This window comes from Engraulis encrasicolus, chromosome 23, assembly GCF_034702125.1.
Source record: "Engraulis encrasicolus isolate BLACKSEA-1 chromosome 23, IST_EnEncr_1.0, whole genome shotgun sequence".
NCBI classification, from domain to species: Eukaryota; Metazoa; Chordata; class Actinopteri; order Clupeiformes; family Engraulidae; genus Engraulis; species Engraulis encrasicolus.
Window position 1 is genome coordinate 19700041 of NC_085879.1, and position 17277 is coordinate 19717317.

General features: G+C 48.9%; 1 protein-coding gene across 1 annotated transcript in view; it reads left to right on the plus strand.

Moving 5' to 3' along the window:
• Window positions 1-16393, plus strand: part of gpc4 (glypican 4) — a 68933-nt gene extending 52540 nt beyond the window's left edge. Inside the window, exons 3-10 of the mRNA XM_063190207.1 lie at window positions 7924-8039; window positions 8571-8852; window positions 11082-11247; window positions 12282-12412; window positions 12717-12863; window positions 13383-13507; window positions 14014-14201; window positions 15128-16393. Of these exons, the coding sequence (XP_063046277.1) occupies window positions 7924-8039; window positions 8571-8852; window positions 11082-11247; window positions 12282-12412; window positions 12717-12863; window positions 13383-13507; window positions 14014-14201; window positions 15128-15366 (1394 nt within the window). The 3' untranslated portion in view covers window positions 15367-16393. The remainder of the gene's footprint in view (window positions 1-7923; window positions 8040-8570; window positions 8853-11081; window positions 11248-12281; window positions 12413-12716; window positions 12864-13382; window positions 13508-14013; window positions 14202-15127) is intronic.
• The last annotated feature ends 884 nt before the right edge of the window (window positions 16394-17277 follow it).

Sequence of the window (17277 nt, forward strand, 5' to 3'; positions counted from 1 at the left end):
GCGTGTGTGTGTTTGTGTGTGTGTCTGTGTCTGTGAGAAAGCGAGTGAGTCGTGTGCATGTGCGTGTGTGTTTGTGTCTGTATGTTTTTGTGTGAGAGTCCAGTGTGTGTATATGTGTGATCGTGGTGTGCGTGCGTGCGTGTGTGTGTGAGAGTGTGAGTGTGGCCCAGTGCAGTGGTGAGAGGAGGGAGGGCGCATTCTTGAGCGTGGCTGTCAGCACAACAGCAGCTCAGCGCTGAAAGGCACACACACACACACACACACACACACACACACACACACACACACACACACACACACACACACACACACACACACACACACACACACAAATGCAGTGCAGCGCTGAAAGGCCCACAGACACACAAATGCTTTTACAATGAGCTGGAGCTGGAGTGGGGACATGAAAGAGGTGGGGGTGCGAGAGAGAGAGTGTGTGTGTGTGCATGTGTGTGTGTGTGTGTGCGTGTGTTTGGGTGACTGTGTTTGTGAGGGTGTGGGAGTAGCTTTTCTTCTCACATGAACCATATATCCCTAAATCTTTGCACAGACACACACATTCTCACACTCACATTCACACATATTCGCGTCACGCCCAAACATTCACACTTATTCACTTCCCTCACAAACATGCGCCTGGTATTTTTATTCTTCATTTTTTATACTTCATTTCCATTCTGAAACCAAAATGATTACTCTTCAGGTTGTCAGCACAAGCGTCTGGACAGACACACACTCTCTGTCTGAGCTGTAACCTTTCACACAGATTTTGGATGAAGCGAGCGAGCGAGCGAGTCAGTGAGTGAATTATCCTGGCAAGGCAGGAAGGGGCTCGTTTGTAGCGAGTCAGAACTCAATATCCATCCTCCTGTCCTCTTCTCTTGCTCGTGGCCTCGTTATGCGAGGCAAGATGTCATTGATTACGGAGGTTTTTTTTATTCGATATCTCACAAAAGCACAATTCAAATGCCATTGTATTATTTGCAATCAGGATGTTGAATGGGGGAAAAGGCCCCTAAAAATAGTTCAGGACTGACTGGGGGAAGCTTTATTGTGTTCTTCACAGAAGCGGGACGTCAGTGAAGTATGAGGCCATAAGCACAAGGAGGGGACGCAAGTTCAGATATTGAGATGGACCCAGTGTGAAGCAACACAAGCAGCAGCAGTAGCAGTAGTGCATCAAGGCTTATGGTTTGCTTTGTCCAATTTTACACAGTTCTAGAATTTTACTCAAACATTCTACAACTCCCATAGAACTCTATGTTAAAAGTCCCACAGAATGGTTGTGAAATCAAAGCGAGAACTCGAAACTTTTCTGAAATTCTAATCGTTCATATAGCAGAGTAGAGTACTTTTATTGATCCCGAACGCAATTAAGGTATTCAGCAGTGTACATAAAGTACAAACACAAGTACACAAAGGATAGGAGGTTTAAGCTACACACAGACATGCAAGCACGCATCACACACACACACACACACGTGATGGTACTGCTCAAAGGGAGCAATCGTGGAGTGCCGGCCTCCGCCAAAGCCAGGCTCAGAGACCATGATTCATACCGATGCACTGTCAAAGTGAGATGCGTGATGCGTGCATGTACATGGAAACATGCATACACACACAGACACACACACACACACACACACACACACACACACACACACACTCAAATTGTCAATCAAGATGTCTGTAAATAACAAAGCCGGCCATTTTCATGGGGCATCCTAAAAAAAAGAATGAAAATTGCTAAGCTTTTTAGCGGCGAGGGCCAAGCACAAGTTCGGTATGTTTCTCCGAGACGAGAGGCTCCAATTTAACCCAGACATGAGGAGGCGTCTCTCTCTCTCTCTCTCTCTCTCTCTCTCTCTCTCTCTCTCTCTCTCTCTCTCTCTCTCTCTCTCTCTCTCTCTCTCTCTCCTCGACCTCTGAACGTCTCCTCCGCTCCGGAATCCTGCGGACCGTACACTTGATCCAGGGATAATTGTGTGCGACCCAGTCAAGCAGGGCGGATACCTCAAAAGCTCTCAAGCTAACAAGTGTGTGTGTGTGTGTGTGTGTGTGTGTAGGGTTTCTCTCCTTCTCCTTATCCTTCTCTCCCTCTCTCTCTCTCTCTCTCTCTCTCTCTCTCTCTCTCTCTCTCTCTCTCTCTCTCTCTCTCTCTCTCTCTCTCTCTCCCTCCAAAACTACGAAATGTATGTATGGGAATAGCACAAACATATGCAACCATCCGAATCACCACCCACTACTTTCCTCTTCTCCCGTACTCCATCTCTTTCCTCCTTCCCCTTTAAGTCTCTACCTCCTTCTCTTCTTCATGTTCTCTCTTTCCTCCTCTCCCTCCCTTCTGAGTGTGTCAGTGACATTTCAGCATGTCAGGGCGGGGCAACGTCAGCCATTGCCACTATTGAATGGATTGTTTTGGTTTGTTTGTTTTAATCTAAGAAGCATATTCACTGCAACAGATCAACCACCAATTACGAATTAATTTATTGGCATTAGATGCCGTTGTGCCACCTGACGTCTGAGCCACCCCCCCCAAAAAACGTCTTTGACCCCAGTCCCTTTTACCTCTTCCAATCCACCTCTTTTTCCTCTTCCACTTGTGTTTTCTCGTCCTGTCCTGTCTTCCCTCCCTCCCTCCCTCTCTCCCTCCCTCTGTCACTCTCTTGCTCTTTCCTCCTATTTTCCCCTTTCCCTTCCTTTATATCTCACTTCTCTTCCTCCTCCTCCCTCTTCCATCCCTCCCTCCCTCCTTCATGTTTCTCTGCTCTTGTCCCTCTCTTCTCTCTCTCTCTCTCTATTTCTCTCTATTTCTCTCTATTTCTCTCTATTTCTCTCTATTTCTCTCTCTCTCTCTCTCTCTCTCTCTCTCTCTCTCTCTCTCTCTCTCTCTCTCTCTCTCTCTCTCTCTCTCTTTTCTGCACACTGGCTTTAAACTTGTGCCGGCAGTGGCATTCCTCAGTCTCTGATCGGGGCGGGTGTGGGGGGGGTTGCGTGGAGCGAGGGGGGTGGGGTGGGGGGTGGGGGGTCTTTTGTTTTAATCCCTGTCAATGGAGCTGGGGTGCCCTCTCTGTGGTCTTTGTATGCATGGGAGCGGGGAGGGTTCAGTTGCCGCAGCACTGGAAGGGCCGCAGTGTTTCCGGTAGCCTTGGTGACACAGTGGGGGGATTTGGGAGTTAACCCCCCCCCCTCCCCAAACTGCGCACCCCCGCCCCCCCCTCCCCGAGTTAACCCATCCAGTGTCACGCTACTCTATCGCTTGGTCATCTCCCCCTCAGCACACACGCACACGCACACAGGCACACAGGCACACATATGCACACACACACGCTCTTTTGGATCATGTCCACGCAGATGTGTTGTCATTTGTTGTTTGGTTACTAGAGAAGTAATTCTGGCATGTTGTGTTGCTTGGAGTGGAGTATGGTGAATGTGAATGTGTTTGTGTCTGTGTGGCATATGTGCGCAAGCCTGCGTGTTAAAGTGACTGCAGTGCTGACACATGCTGCAGATGTGTCGTGTGGCCGTCCTGCCAATAATGATGATGGGAATGGGATGAAATGGGTGTGTGTGTGTGTGTGTGTGTGTGTGTGAACCTCACACATGCTACAGATGTGTTGTGTGGTCCTGCCAATGACTAGAGGACAAATTCAGCTGTGCTGGGTACTGGGAGTGGAGTTGAGTGGAGCATTGCATAGTGTGTGACAGAGTGTGTGTCTCTGAGTGTGTGTCCATGTAATGCCATAGCTGGACATGGACCCTAAACAAGCCTGGACAGCCCCCTCCAGCCAGCCAGTAATAAAAACAACCTCAGCAGAACTGGCCTCTGAGTACTGGTGGCCCACCGGGAAATGCCCTGTATGCCAAATTACCAGTTCAGTCCTGGGGTGTATTTCTTGACAGCGTCAGTGCTAACCAAGAGAGCAACTTAGTTAGTTGCAGTGCATTTCCCCATTGCCAACCTGCTAAGTTGCTAAGCGGTTAGCAACGGTGCTTTCGAGCAAAAGGGTCCTGTGGTAAACGGACTGTTCACACATCAACATGTCACTACGGTGAGCAGATGTTCTGTGTGGCCCCTGCTGCTGACCAGAGGACAAATACTGGCATGTTGGGTGGTGGTGGTGGGGGTGGTGGTGTTGGTGTGGTATAGCATAGTGCTGTGGAGAAGCATCGGTTGGGCTGGGGGGGCTTAGAGCATGGGAACTTTACATTTCAAAGGCACGGCCACAGACAACCAGATCCATCGGCCCACAGAACACAACAGACACACGCACGCACGCACGCACGCACACACGCACACACACGCACGCACACACACACAGACACACACACACACACGCACACGCACACACACGCACTGAGAGAGAGCGAGTGAACAAATGAGTCAGAGTGAGCGAACGAGTGTGTGTGTGAGAGAGAAAGTTAATACAAAGACAGAAAAAGACAGAAAAAGGAGACTCTTTGTGGTCTGACACACACACACACACACACACACACACACACACACACACACACACACACACACACACACACACACACACACACACACACACACACACAGAGCGAGAGAGAGAAAAGTGCACAAGGCAAAGAATTTCTGCGGAATTCTCATTTTGGTCAGATTAAGAGAGTGGGGGGTCGTAGTGCAAGTCTTGGGGGGGGAGTAGGGTGGGGGTGAGGGCGTGTAGTGGGGTTCATGAGAGAGGGGGAAGGATTATTGGAGTGAGTGAGGAGGGGGGGGGTCGATCTGTGGTGGCAGTGGAGGGAGGGGGAAGGAGGGGGGGGTCCCGCATTCCTGAGGATGAAGCAGGGCATTGTTTGTGGTCCACAGTGGAAGCGCGAGAGCACACCGGAGAAACTGATGAAGTGAAAGCTGGAGTGAGGAGAGGAGAGGGCACGAAGTCGAAGACGGAGGGAAAAAGAGGAGCGGAGAGAAGAGAAGAAGAGATAAAGTGAAAGCCAGAAGTGAGGAGAAGAGAAGCGAGGGGATGCAGTTACAAAAGGAGAGGAGAGATGTAGGGAACGCATGGAAGGAGGGGGTAAATGAGAGGAGAGGAGGAGGAGGAGGTGGGGAAAGGAGAGAAGGGGGAGGAGAGTAGGAGAAGGGGAGGAGTGAAAGCAGGAGTGAGGAGGAAAGGAGGCATCGGGAAAAGTAGAGGAGGAGATGGGGGAGATGAGAGGATGGATAGAATGTGTAGAAGAGAGGAGAGGAGGGCTTGGGAAAAGAGAGGAGATGCCCTCTTCTTTTTTTGGAGGGGGGGAGGGGGGGGTAGTGGTCGAACAGAGAGGGAGAGGGGGTGCTCTGTGCATTATTCAGTAATCCTATTGAGAATGGCAGAGAGGGGGGACGAGAAAAGGGTCCAATGGAATGTGACAACAGAAAAATGCCATTGAAGGTGGTCAGTCTACTCTGGGCAGAGCTGAGCTGCACTGGGTTGAGTTGAACTGGCTGGCTGGATAGATGGATGATGTGCAAAGGGGTGGGGGTCGGGGGAAGGGGGAGGCTTTTTGCGGTTTTGAAAGAAAAAAAACTAGCAGAAGCCTATCATCTGCACACACACACACATACACACACACAGACTCTTGCACCCCCCACCTGATGCTATGCACACGCACACTAACACACACATACAGGAGCACACACACACATACACACAGGAACACACACATGCACGCGTAGACACATGCACGCGCAGACACATGCACGCACACACACACACACACACACACACACACACACACACACACACACACACACACACACACACACACACACACACACACACACACGCATGTACTTGCCCCCTCTCTGTCATTCTCGATCTCTGTTCATCCTCAAACAGTTTTTTCCCCTCTTCCCCCTTTTCTTAGAAAAAAAGCTCTGTAGCTTAATGGGCCAACGAGGCTGAAAAATGTTGGGGCACAAGGGGGCAGGTCAAATGGAATATCCATTAATCTGTTTCAGTAATAACCCTGGAGTGGCTCTCTTGCAGGCTTTTTTCTTTCTCTTGGAAGGGGGCTGGTGTTGTGCGTGTGCTGTGCATGCGTGTGTGATGTGCTGAAGTATGCCTGTGTACAGCGTGCACGTAGGCTATGTAAGCGTCTGTCTGTGCATGTTTGAATGTGTGTCTCTGCCTGTGTACACACACGTGTGTGTGTGTGTCTGTGTGTGTGTGTGTGTGTGTGTGTGTGTGTGTGTGTGTGTGTCTGTGTCTGTGTCTGTGTCTGTGTCTGTGTCTGTGTCTGTGTCTGTGTGTGTGTGCGTGTGTGTGTGCGTGTGTGTGTGTGTGTCTGTGTGCGTGTGTCTTAGTGTGTGTGTGTGTGCTTGCGTGTGTGTGTGTGTGTGTGTGCGTGTGTGCGTGTGTGTGTGTGTGTGTTTTATGTGCATCTGTGCAGCGAGGGCTGGGTGTATTGGCAGATCTGCAGGATTTTTTTCTGCACTGCTGCAAAATGAGGAGTGCAGAGGACAGGAGACGAGCACACACACACACACACACACACACACACACACACACACACACACACACACACACACACACACACACACACACACACACACACACACACACACACACACACACACACACACACACACACACACAGACACACTTACAGACACACTTACAGGAGTTGGGAGAGAGATTCAAGGTCCCTCATGATGCCTCGTCAATCCCATCCAGTACTGTGTGTGTGTGTGTGTGTGTACAGTATGTGTGTATGCAGAGGATGGGTTTGGATGGACGAGGGACCGTGCGGGACAGTAAATCTTCCTCTCCCCAAACTCTAGTGTTGCAGCTTTGACACGGCCGCACGGCTACTGCCAAGCTACACAGATTTATTTATTTATTTGATTTTGTTATTTTTAATGGCCACAGAAAGAATGTCACATGTTTTTAATGCTTACATGGTGAAGGGGGAGGACTTAGGCCCTTCCCAGGCCTGGATTCTGAGTTTGAGAGAGAGAGAGAGAGAGAGAGACAGAGAGACAGAGAGAGACAGAGAGACAGAGAGAGACAGAGAGAGACAGAGAGAGAGTACGACAGAGAGAGCGAAGATGCTTACATATCACAGGGACGATCCTCTCAAGCCCTGCATTCTGTGTGTGTGAGTGCACGTACGTTTGAAGTCAAGCTGTGTCTTGTTAAGGAGCTTTATCTATCTTGAGTTGGTGTACATTTGTCTGTGTATGTCAGGGACATACAGTCTCCTCTACCTTCAGTACTATAAATGGCTTGTATTTAGTTTTGGACAAATGACTATGTGCTTGGTTACAAGTATCTTCAGGATCTCACACAAGTAAAAAACTGCATACATTCGTTCGTGCGTCCATGCGTCCAACCATCACACCACCATATTTGTTTATGCTCAATCTGCTTTGTTCTCTTTCTCTCTCCTTCATTCCTCTGCTTTTCATACTTTCTCCATCTCTTTTCCCATTTCCCCCTCTTCATCTCTGTTATGCCTGCAATGCTCTGTATTTCCCCACACAATGGATGTTGCTGTTTGTGTCGTCTGTTGTAAAGTTGCTTTGGATACAAGCGGCTGCTAAGTGTAATGTAATCTACCCCCTCTCCTCTCCTCCACAGCTCACCATCTCTCCTCCCCTTCTCATTCTCTCTCTCCCTCCACACATCTCTATCCTCCCCTCCTCTCCTCCATATCTCTCCATCTCTCCCTCTCCATCTCTCCCATCTCCCCCCTTCTCTCTCCACACACATCCTGCAAACCTCTTGCATTTGGTACCCTAGTTGTGATCAGTTGGACTCTGCTGACAATTCTCTTTCTCTCTCTCTCTCTCTCTCTCTCTCTCTCTCTCTCTCTCTCCCTCCCTCTCTCTCTCGCTCTCTCTCTCTCTCCCTCCCTCTCTCTCTCTCTCTCTCTCTCTCTCTCTCTCTCTCTCTCTCTCTCTCTCTGTCTCCACAGGTTTCTTCCGTGAGCTGCTGGACAATGCGGAGAAGTCACTGCACGACATGTTCGTTCGCACCTACGGCCAAATGTACATCAAGAACGCAGAGCTCTTCAAGCGCTTCTTCCTGCAGGTATTAACTTCTTCACATTGCATTGCATGGAGCACTTTGTAGTCAAAGTGTAGACCCTCATACTTTAAAGCCCTTTGGAACATCAATCTCCTTAATGTTCTTCATCCTACTCACCTTTGTAAAAGAGGGAACTAAAAGGCAACCAAAATATCTTTTTCAGCTCAGGATCCGAACTGACCCGATGCTAGATGGATAGATAGATTGTTTATTTGTCCTTTCGGATAATTGTTCTGAGCCATTCTCAGTGCATCGGATACAATTACAAAGCCATTGCAATAGACAAAAACACAATAGACAAACACAACACCCACCCTCCCTCTAGGACAAAAAGACAGGTTGACAAAAAACCCAACTTAAATACAGTACTACTAAAGTGCAGTTATTCAGTACCAAAGTTCAATGTGCTATTCAGTCTGACAGTTGTCTTATTTAACATGGATATACTAGTAGTTTCATGCTCCATGCTAGTTCTGTTGCTGTTTGTTTATCATATAAATGTTTTTAAATCCATTTCCTCTTTCTCCCCGCTAGTTGCGTCGCTACTACGAGCGCGGCGGCGCGGCCGTCAACCTGGACTCCATGCTGGCCGACTTCTGGGCGGAGCTCCTGGAGCGCATGTTCCGATTGGTCAACGTGCAGTACGAGTTCAGCGACGACTACATGGAGTGCGTGAGCCGGCACACGGAGCAGCTGCGGCCCTTTGGAGACGTGCCCAGGAAGCTGAGGCTGCAGCTGACCAGGGCCTTCATCGCCGCACGCACCTTCACCAGGGGCCTGCAGCTCATGTCCGACGTGGTCAACAAGGTCTCCACGGTAAGAAGGGGAGCTGTGTGTGCGTGTGTGTGCGTGTGTGTGCGTGTGTGTGCGTGTGTGGTCTCCACAAGGTCTCCACGGTAAGAGGGGGAGCACTGTGTGTGTGTGCATGTACGTGCGTCAGCGTGTTTTCTCACCACAGACAGGGGTTTGGAGGTGGCAAGTTTGAGTGTGTGTGCGCGTGTGTCCGTGTGCGTGTTTGCATGTGTGTGTGTGTGTGCGTGCATGCATTTGTGTGAATGTGTGTGTTTGAAGGCGGAGGGATGAGTGTTGCTGCTCATGTCCGACATGGTCAATAATGTGTCCACAGCAAGGGCAGAGGGGAGAGGCGAAGTGTGTCTGCCTGTGTGTATGGTTGTGCGCCGCGGCACTGGGCATGACAAATGGGTTTGGTGCAAGTCATACAAGACCGATAACCAATCTGATTTTGCATCTCTAGAAGGGGATGAGAACAGGTGGAGCACACTAAGGTTTTAGCCAAGGTTGGGGATCTGGGCTTTGGGCAAGGTGAGGTGAGACTATGGGTGCATCCCAATATGTGACCTTGCCTCCTCCACTTGTGCTTGTCTCCTCGTCCCGCCTCCTGGCCCCTCCTCCGTGGAGAAAACGATAAAGTTTCCCAGCTGTCAGCCTCGCCACAACAGCTTTTGAGGGACTGTTTTTCATTCACCATCCCAATTGCAAATGAGAAAAAGACTTTACAATTGAGCTTTTGCAAGATATTGAAATATAATGCTGTTGTCAGTGATGTCATCATGACGAGAAGCAAGTGGAGGAGGCAAGTGGAGGAGGCAAGGTCGCATATTAAAACGCACTCTATGACAGGGGCGCGTGTAGGGAAATGTACGCCCAGCAGGGGGAGGGCTTGAGCCCGTTGGCATGTCTCAGGGGGCCCAGAGACCAACATCCTGGCTGATTGGCCAACTTGCTGTGTCTGGTGGGAAGAGCAGGAAATCACATGGCCTTAGAGGGAAGGAGGAGATGAAGGGGGGGGGGGAGAGCAAGAGAGGCCAGAGAAAGAGAAAGAGGGAGAGAGGATGTGAAAAGAAGGGAGCAAAGGCATCTCCCCTGGCGGAGGAGGAGGAGGAGGCAGAAGGAACAGCTGGAAAGTTAGAGTTAGGAGTCACAGGTCACAGGCAGACCAGGTGAACTCACTCCTGCCCCAGAGGAGAGGAGAGGAAGAAGAGGTGGATGGAGAGGAGTGGAGACGTGGAGAGGTGGAGGGGAGAGGTGGAAGGAATGCTACTGTTAGGACATGGTCAGACGGAAGGAGGGAGGGAACTCCATTCCTGGAGGAGAGGAGAGGAGAAGTGGAGGCTGGGAGGGGTGAGGTTGTTACGGTCAGGGACACTGCAAGACAGAGAGGAGAGAAGAAGAAGGGATACAGGAGGGAGGCGAATACTGCGGTCAGATGCGGGTGGGACTGTTAGGAGAGAGAGAGAGAGAGAGAGAGAGGGAGCGAGAGAGAGAGAGAGAGAGAGAGAGAGAGAGAGAGAGAGAGAGAGAGAGAGAGAGAGAGAGAGAGAGAGAGAGAGAGAGAGAGAGAGAGAAGAGAGAGAGAGAGAGAGAGAGAGAGAGAGAGAGAGAGAGAGAGAGAGAGAGAGAGAGAGAGAGAGAGAGATAGTCTTTTGAGACATTAAAGCAGGTCATGAGTATGTAGGTGAAACGAGATGCTCAAGGGAGCCAGAGAGAGCGGTGTGACCTCTCCAGTCCACACACACACACACACACACACACACCCCATGCCTGCAGTAATTAATGCCCAACTGCTTTTTGGTTGACCCCCACTATTGAGCTGACAATTTTATTAATGACTCTCTTCCATTGTACACCCCTCCTGTTCCTCCCCCTAAACACCCTCTATCCCTTCCTATCCTTTGCGCTCTCTCTCTCTCTCTCTCTCTCTCGTCTCTCTCTCTCTCTCTCTCTCTCTCTCTTTCTCTCTCTCCCTCTCGCTCTCGCTCTCTCTCTCTCTCTCTCTCTCTCTCTCTCTCTCTCTCTCTCTCGTCTCTCTCTCTTTCGTTCTTTCACCTCCCAATTTCCTCTGTCTCTTCTCTCTCCTCCTCCCATTCCTCTTTCTCCCTATTCCCATCCCTCTCTCCTCTATTCCCTATACATCCTTTACACCCGCTCTCTCCTCTCTCTCTCTCTCTCTCCTATCTCTCCCTCTCTCTCTCTTCCTTATTCCGCCATCCCTCTCTCCCTCCTCTCCTCTCTCCTCCTCCTCAGGTGGGGCCGACCCCTAGTTGTGTGCGTGCGGGCATGAAGATGATGTACTGCCCCTACTGCTCTGGGCAGGTGGCCCTGCGCCCGTGCCAGAACTACTGCCTCAACGTGCTGCGGGGATGCCTGGCCAACCAGGCCGACCTGGACTTCGAGTGGAACAACTTCCTGGGTAAGTTAAGAGTCCCCCTTTGGAATTTTTAATTTAGTTTTGTTACACGCACGCACGCACGCACGCACGCACGCACGCACGCACGCACGCACGCACGCACGCACGCACGCACGCACGCACGCACGCACACACACGCACGCACACACACACACACACACACACACACACACACACACACAGTGTCAGGCCAACCAGGCAGACTTTCAGTGTCAACACAACATCCTGGATAAAGATCCTCCTCTTTGTCTGGCCTACCATCACTCAAAGCAAGTGATTTTCTTGTCTCCTTAAAAGTATTAGTACATTTAATACAAATGTACTAATACATTTAATACATTTAACACAACAAAAGTGTTAGTCATAATGGAAATGTCTTTTTTATTAATAGTGTTTTTGTGTATTTTTGTGAAGGACTGCCTCTGCGGCCCCAGCTTGTCCAGCATTGCTTTTCTTAGGTCAAGTCTGTCACAGACATACAGGACACACACATGCACACACTCCCTCAGTCATTCAGCCAGTCCTGTTTTCGCCGTATTGAAAGGTTTTACATATAAGGCCATCAGTCATGGCAGCAGTGTGTGGTGGTGTAAGGGGCCCCATGTCAGATGGCTAATGGCTTTTCCTGATCTCATTCCTGACCCGAGTGCTGCGCTGTGCTGTGCTGTGGTGCACTCTGCCCTCTGGTGGACAAACTGAGTAACAGTCAGATAGTTGAGACTCATCAATGTATGGACAGTTATCAGTGATGGGTAACCTGGATTCAGAAGATACAATCCCGTGCCACATTTTCCAACCAAACCACCTGGTTTTACCTGTCCAATTAGGGTATTTGAAAACCATTTTTAATATGTGGCACTGAATTGTAGCTTTTAAAAAAATTGACTTTGATTCGACCTGGCTGTTGTGCGTCTTGGACATGGACTTGACTTGGTGTCTCAACTAGCGACTGGACTTGGATTTGAATGTGCAGACTTGATTGAGACTCTCCGTTGACTTACAAATGAGTGACGTACTCTATCCTGTGGTGTTTCCAGATGCCATGCTGGGCCTGGCTGAGAGGCTGGAGGGGCCATTCAACTTCGAGTCGGTGATGGACCCCATCGACGTCAAGCTGTCCGACGCCATCATGAACATGCAGGAGAACAGCATGCAGGTCTCACAGAAGGTACGCAAGAGAAGAGGCCAGCCAAATATGATTGACATTAATTATATTTACATTTTAGAAATATTTTTTTACATTTGTTTATAGCAGCTTAATATCATTTTTTTGAGTGGGGTCGCAGTGTCCCAACCCTGCCTCATCTCACTCCCCGACTCTCTTCCCCTCATACTCTCAACTGTCTTGAGAATAGGTGTAAGGAATGAGAACATGGAATGGAAATGGGCGAACAATATTATTACTAATGAATATCTCCTCTCTTCTCCTCTGTCCCTCCCTTCTTCCCCCTCCTCCCCTCCCCTGTGGTCAGGTGTTCCAGGGCTGTGGGCAGCCCAAGGTGAGCAAGGTGTTCCGCGCCCAGCGCTCCATCAAGGAGCCCACCTTCACGGGCCGCTTCCGGCCCTACAGTCCCGACGCCCGGCCCACCACCGCCGCCGGAACCAGCCTGGACCGACTGGTGAGTGTGACGCTCAGAACCACAACTAACTGTGATAATGTGGACATGATGTATTAGCAGTTCTACCACCAGCGGCGGAACCAGCGTGGACCGATTTGTGAGTTTGTTGATCAGAACCACTAATTGTAAGTCTGATGGAGTCAACTTTGCTGTCAGAACATGAATCAGAATTACAGTAGCACCAGAGCATGTTAATGGCATTTTGCACTGTCAGAACAAAGGTGTTGAGCTTTGATTCCAAAAATCCCAGTATGATATCAAGTGATATCAATGATGCAGTATGATGTCAAGTGCTCTCTGTAGATTGATGCTGAGGGTTCTCAGTAAGCTTATGTTGAGTGTTCTCGGTAGAGAGATGCAGAGTATTTTCTGTAGAGTGTTCTCAGTCGAGTGACACTGAGGGTTCTCAGTAGACTAAAGCCCTGTGTTCTCTGTAGAGTGATGCTAAGTGTTCTCTGTAGCATGAGGATGAGTGTCTTCTCAGCATGACTGAGTCTTCTCTCCTCCTCTGTTTCCCAGGTACTGGACGTGAAGAAGAAGCTGAAGCATGCCAAGAAGTTCTGGTCGACACTTCCCGACACCGTGTGCGTGGGAGACCGCATCGCCAGCGCAGATGACTGCTGGAACGGAACCGCCAAGAGCAGGTATGACACTCACTGCTGTTGCTGAAGTGCTGACACACTCACTACCTCTCAGACTAGATCATAAAGGAGTCTCTTGTCTCTGTTACATGATAAGGGAAACTCTAACCTCAAATGCTTGACTCATGTTAAAAAAAAACACTGGCTCGACTCTTGCCTCTGTGCTTAAATGCTGAGCAGGCATAAAACTAGATAATTCGAAAACCTTGCCCGAATGTGTCAAAGGATAAATTAAACTCTTCCTCAATGCTCTAAAATTTAGAGTCTAAACCCTCAAATTTTATTAATGCCATGTTTGTAGTTTTAGGAATAGAGGGGCCACACCCCATAGAGAATAAAGGGTGGTTTGGAGGACCTAATAGCATTGAAGTCATCACTGTAAAATGTAAGAAAGAAGCAAGTACCCACCCATATGGAGGGACTAGAGGAGTGTAGTGGTAATTCTGAAGGTATAAAGTCTGTGTGTGAAAACTAACCTGTGAAATGATGGGATGTGTGTGTGTTGCCAGGTACGAGTCGGTGGTGATGAACAGCGGTCTGGCCAACCAGCTGGCCAACCCTGACGTGGAGGTGGACATCACCAAACCCGACATGGTGATCCGCCGGCAGATCGCCGTGCTCCGGGAGATGACACAGCGACTGAAGGCGGCGCACAGCGGCAACGACCTCTCCGACGCCAACGCGGACAACGCAGACGGTGAGTAGTGTGGGTAGTGTGTGTCAAGCTACAACGACAACGATTACTATGTATAGTGTGTGGCCTAGTGGTGTGCATTGGCACTGCCCTCATGATTCGATTCGATTACAATTCGGGAGGTAGCGATTTGATTCGATTCGATTCGATTCAATTCTACGATGCACTGCAATGCATTACATTTCTACTGAAAGCAAAGGAAATTTTTCATCAGTCATGATGAGGCAATACCAGTAGTCAGATACTGAGCAACATTTTATTGGCTTGCCGCATTGAATTGAATTGTCCATGCCCCGCATTGCATTGCATTGCCAAATCGATTATTGTTGACACCACTAGTGTGGCCTTTAACATTTGCAATCGAGGTCTTGAATGGGGCATATGGTCACTGTATCTCTGGTAGTTGGGGACAACTGCATAAGGCCTAGTTAAATAGGGTGTATTCTTCTGTATTCTTTACTTCTGTATTTGTTACATTCTTCTAACTGAAGATCAAACTAAAGATCTGAGAAATCTATCCTTTTAAAATACCTGCATCCTTAAACGTCTTAACTGTTCTGAACTTCCATCTGTCTGTTCACTCTATTCAGTATAAGTAAGATAGATAGCAACAGGTCTTGGTTTATTCTCCAACTTTTGCTCTTGACCAAGAAATCGATCCTCAAAATGCCGGTATCATTAAAACTCTCCTAACTATTCTAAACTACATTTGTCTGTTCTTCACCACTAAAAAAAGTCTGCGACACCAAGCTCCCGTTGCTCTTATTTTAATGTGACGGCCCATTAAAATAACAGCAACGTGAGCTTGGTGTCGCGCACTTTCCTTTCAGTTTTCATGGCATTTTTGCTAGTCCTGCACCCAATCTTTTTGAGACGGATGTGCATGTTCTTCTCTTTTTGACAACTGTTCTTCCCCCCTCCTCCCACAGCTGAGGAAGACGGCAGCGGCGAGGAGAGCGGCAGCGGCTGCGACTCCCCCGGCTGCGGCCCGGACACGGACATGTACTTCTCCACGCCGGCGCCCAAGAAGCCCGAGGTGCGGCTGGTCCACACGGACCAGGACAAGAAGAGCAGCGCCATCTCAGCCCACATTGGAGCCCACGGCCTCCTCATGCCTCTCCTCCTCTCCCTCCTCCTGCTCCTCGCACTGGAGACACACTGGAGATAAGAGAGCACCCCCATCACCAACAACAACCCACCCCATGGAGGTTAAGGGAGAGAGAGAGATAAAGAGAGTGACAGAGAGAGGTGTAAAGAAAGAGAGGAATGGAGAGCAGGAAGATGCATACAAACAAGCAAGCAAGCAAGCAAACGAACGAACTGAGTGACTTTTATTTTGAAGAAGAAAAAAAAGACTGCCTTCCAGACCCTCTTTGTCTGCCTGTTGATCTGGGGGAAAAGATTCTTAAATGCTATCATCATACCTTCACTTTTTAGGATAAATGTTTTTTTTAGTTTTTTTTGCTTTTTTTGTTTGTTTTGTTACTTACTTTCTTTTTCAATCAAGACGTGGACATTCATATGCTATCATCTGTGTGGGATTCAGAACCGAATATCAAGCCCTTTTGTTAGTTTTCTGTTGTTGTTTTGTTTAGTTTTTTGTTTTTCTCCGCCATCTTGAACAGGGTTTGTAACATACCCCACGTCACAAGCAGTGTCTAACCCTCTGCTCAGATTTTAATGTTTTTTAATTGGTGATAGAATAACTTTATGGGTGTCTGGAGGGTTTGGATGTAAAGTGTGCGCGTGCGCGTGTATGTGTGTGTGTGCATGTATGCGTGTATGTCTGCGGATGTGTGTGTGTACGTGTGTGTGTGTGTGTGTGTGTGTGTGTGTGTGTGTGTGTGTGTGTGTGTGTTGTGTGTGTGTGTGTGTGTGTGTGTGTGTGTGTGTGTGTGTGTGTGTGTGTGTGTGTGTGTGTGTGTGTGTGTGTGTGTGTGTGTGTGTGTGTGTGTGTGTGTGTGTAAATGATTGTTTTTTGTAAATACATGCAAAATGTTGGTCTGCCAATTAACCTATCCATGTACTACATATTTAGATTGATTAAGCAACAAAAGTGTAGCAGCAAGTACTCTGTAATCAGCCATGGCTTTTATAACCAGGTGTGTGCGTGCGTGTCTGTCTGGGTGTCCATGCGCGCGCGCGCGTGTGTGTGTGTGTGTGTGTGTGTGTGTGTGTGTGTGTGTGTGTGCGTGCGTGTCTGTCTGGGTGTCCATGCGTGTGTGTTTTGTATGCGTATATGTGTGAATGTGTGCATGTTTGAGTGTGTGTGTGCTGCCGTGCGTGCGTGCTTGTGTGTGTGTGTGTGTAAATATTTCATTGCTTGGGGCACCTGCAGATCAAGCTGTGGGTGTTTTTCATCAGATCATGTCATGTCATATGCCATAAGGTTTGACTAACAGACTGATGAAGTCGTAAACCAAAAGCCAACAGGAGCTTATGGGGGCAGAGGATGGGCCAAGGGGGCGGGAAAGAAGAGTCTGCTCAGTCAGGCTGGGTCCCTTGCATATTGAAGCATTGGCGGGCTGTTTTTATGTTTTCCATGTTTGTTTTCTATCTACGGCACACCTCAGAAGTGGTGTCGTGATTATATGATGATTTGGCAGAATTCAGTCTGCCTACTTTCATTTTTTCCCCCCTGATCACCTGGTTGTGTGCACTCAAGCAGCATCATATACCCTTGTGCTTGAGATTTCAGTACAACACCCACTACACATCCACCAACTCAACCCCCTGGTCCCTGTGCGCCCACCCCAACAACTCCCAATCTTTCCCTTCTTGCTCCTCTGATAGCAAAGGTAAAAGCAACCAGTCCACAATGCAGCCAGTGCTGCCTCCGACTGTTAGACTGGTTAGAGACGTGCTCCTGGTGGACATGTAATTATAACTTTATGCTTGTCATGACCCAACAAGAACAGCAAGAGAGGCAGAGTGAGTGTGCATGCGTGCGTGTGTACGAGCGTGCGTTTGTGCAGATGTGTTTTTTAAAAAGTGAGGACAGTGATGGTTACCCTCTTGGCAAGAGCTGGTGTGAGCGACACAGGGTTTTTAAAATGTGGAGGATGTCTTTCTACTTTGT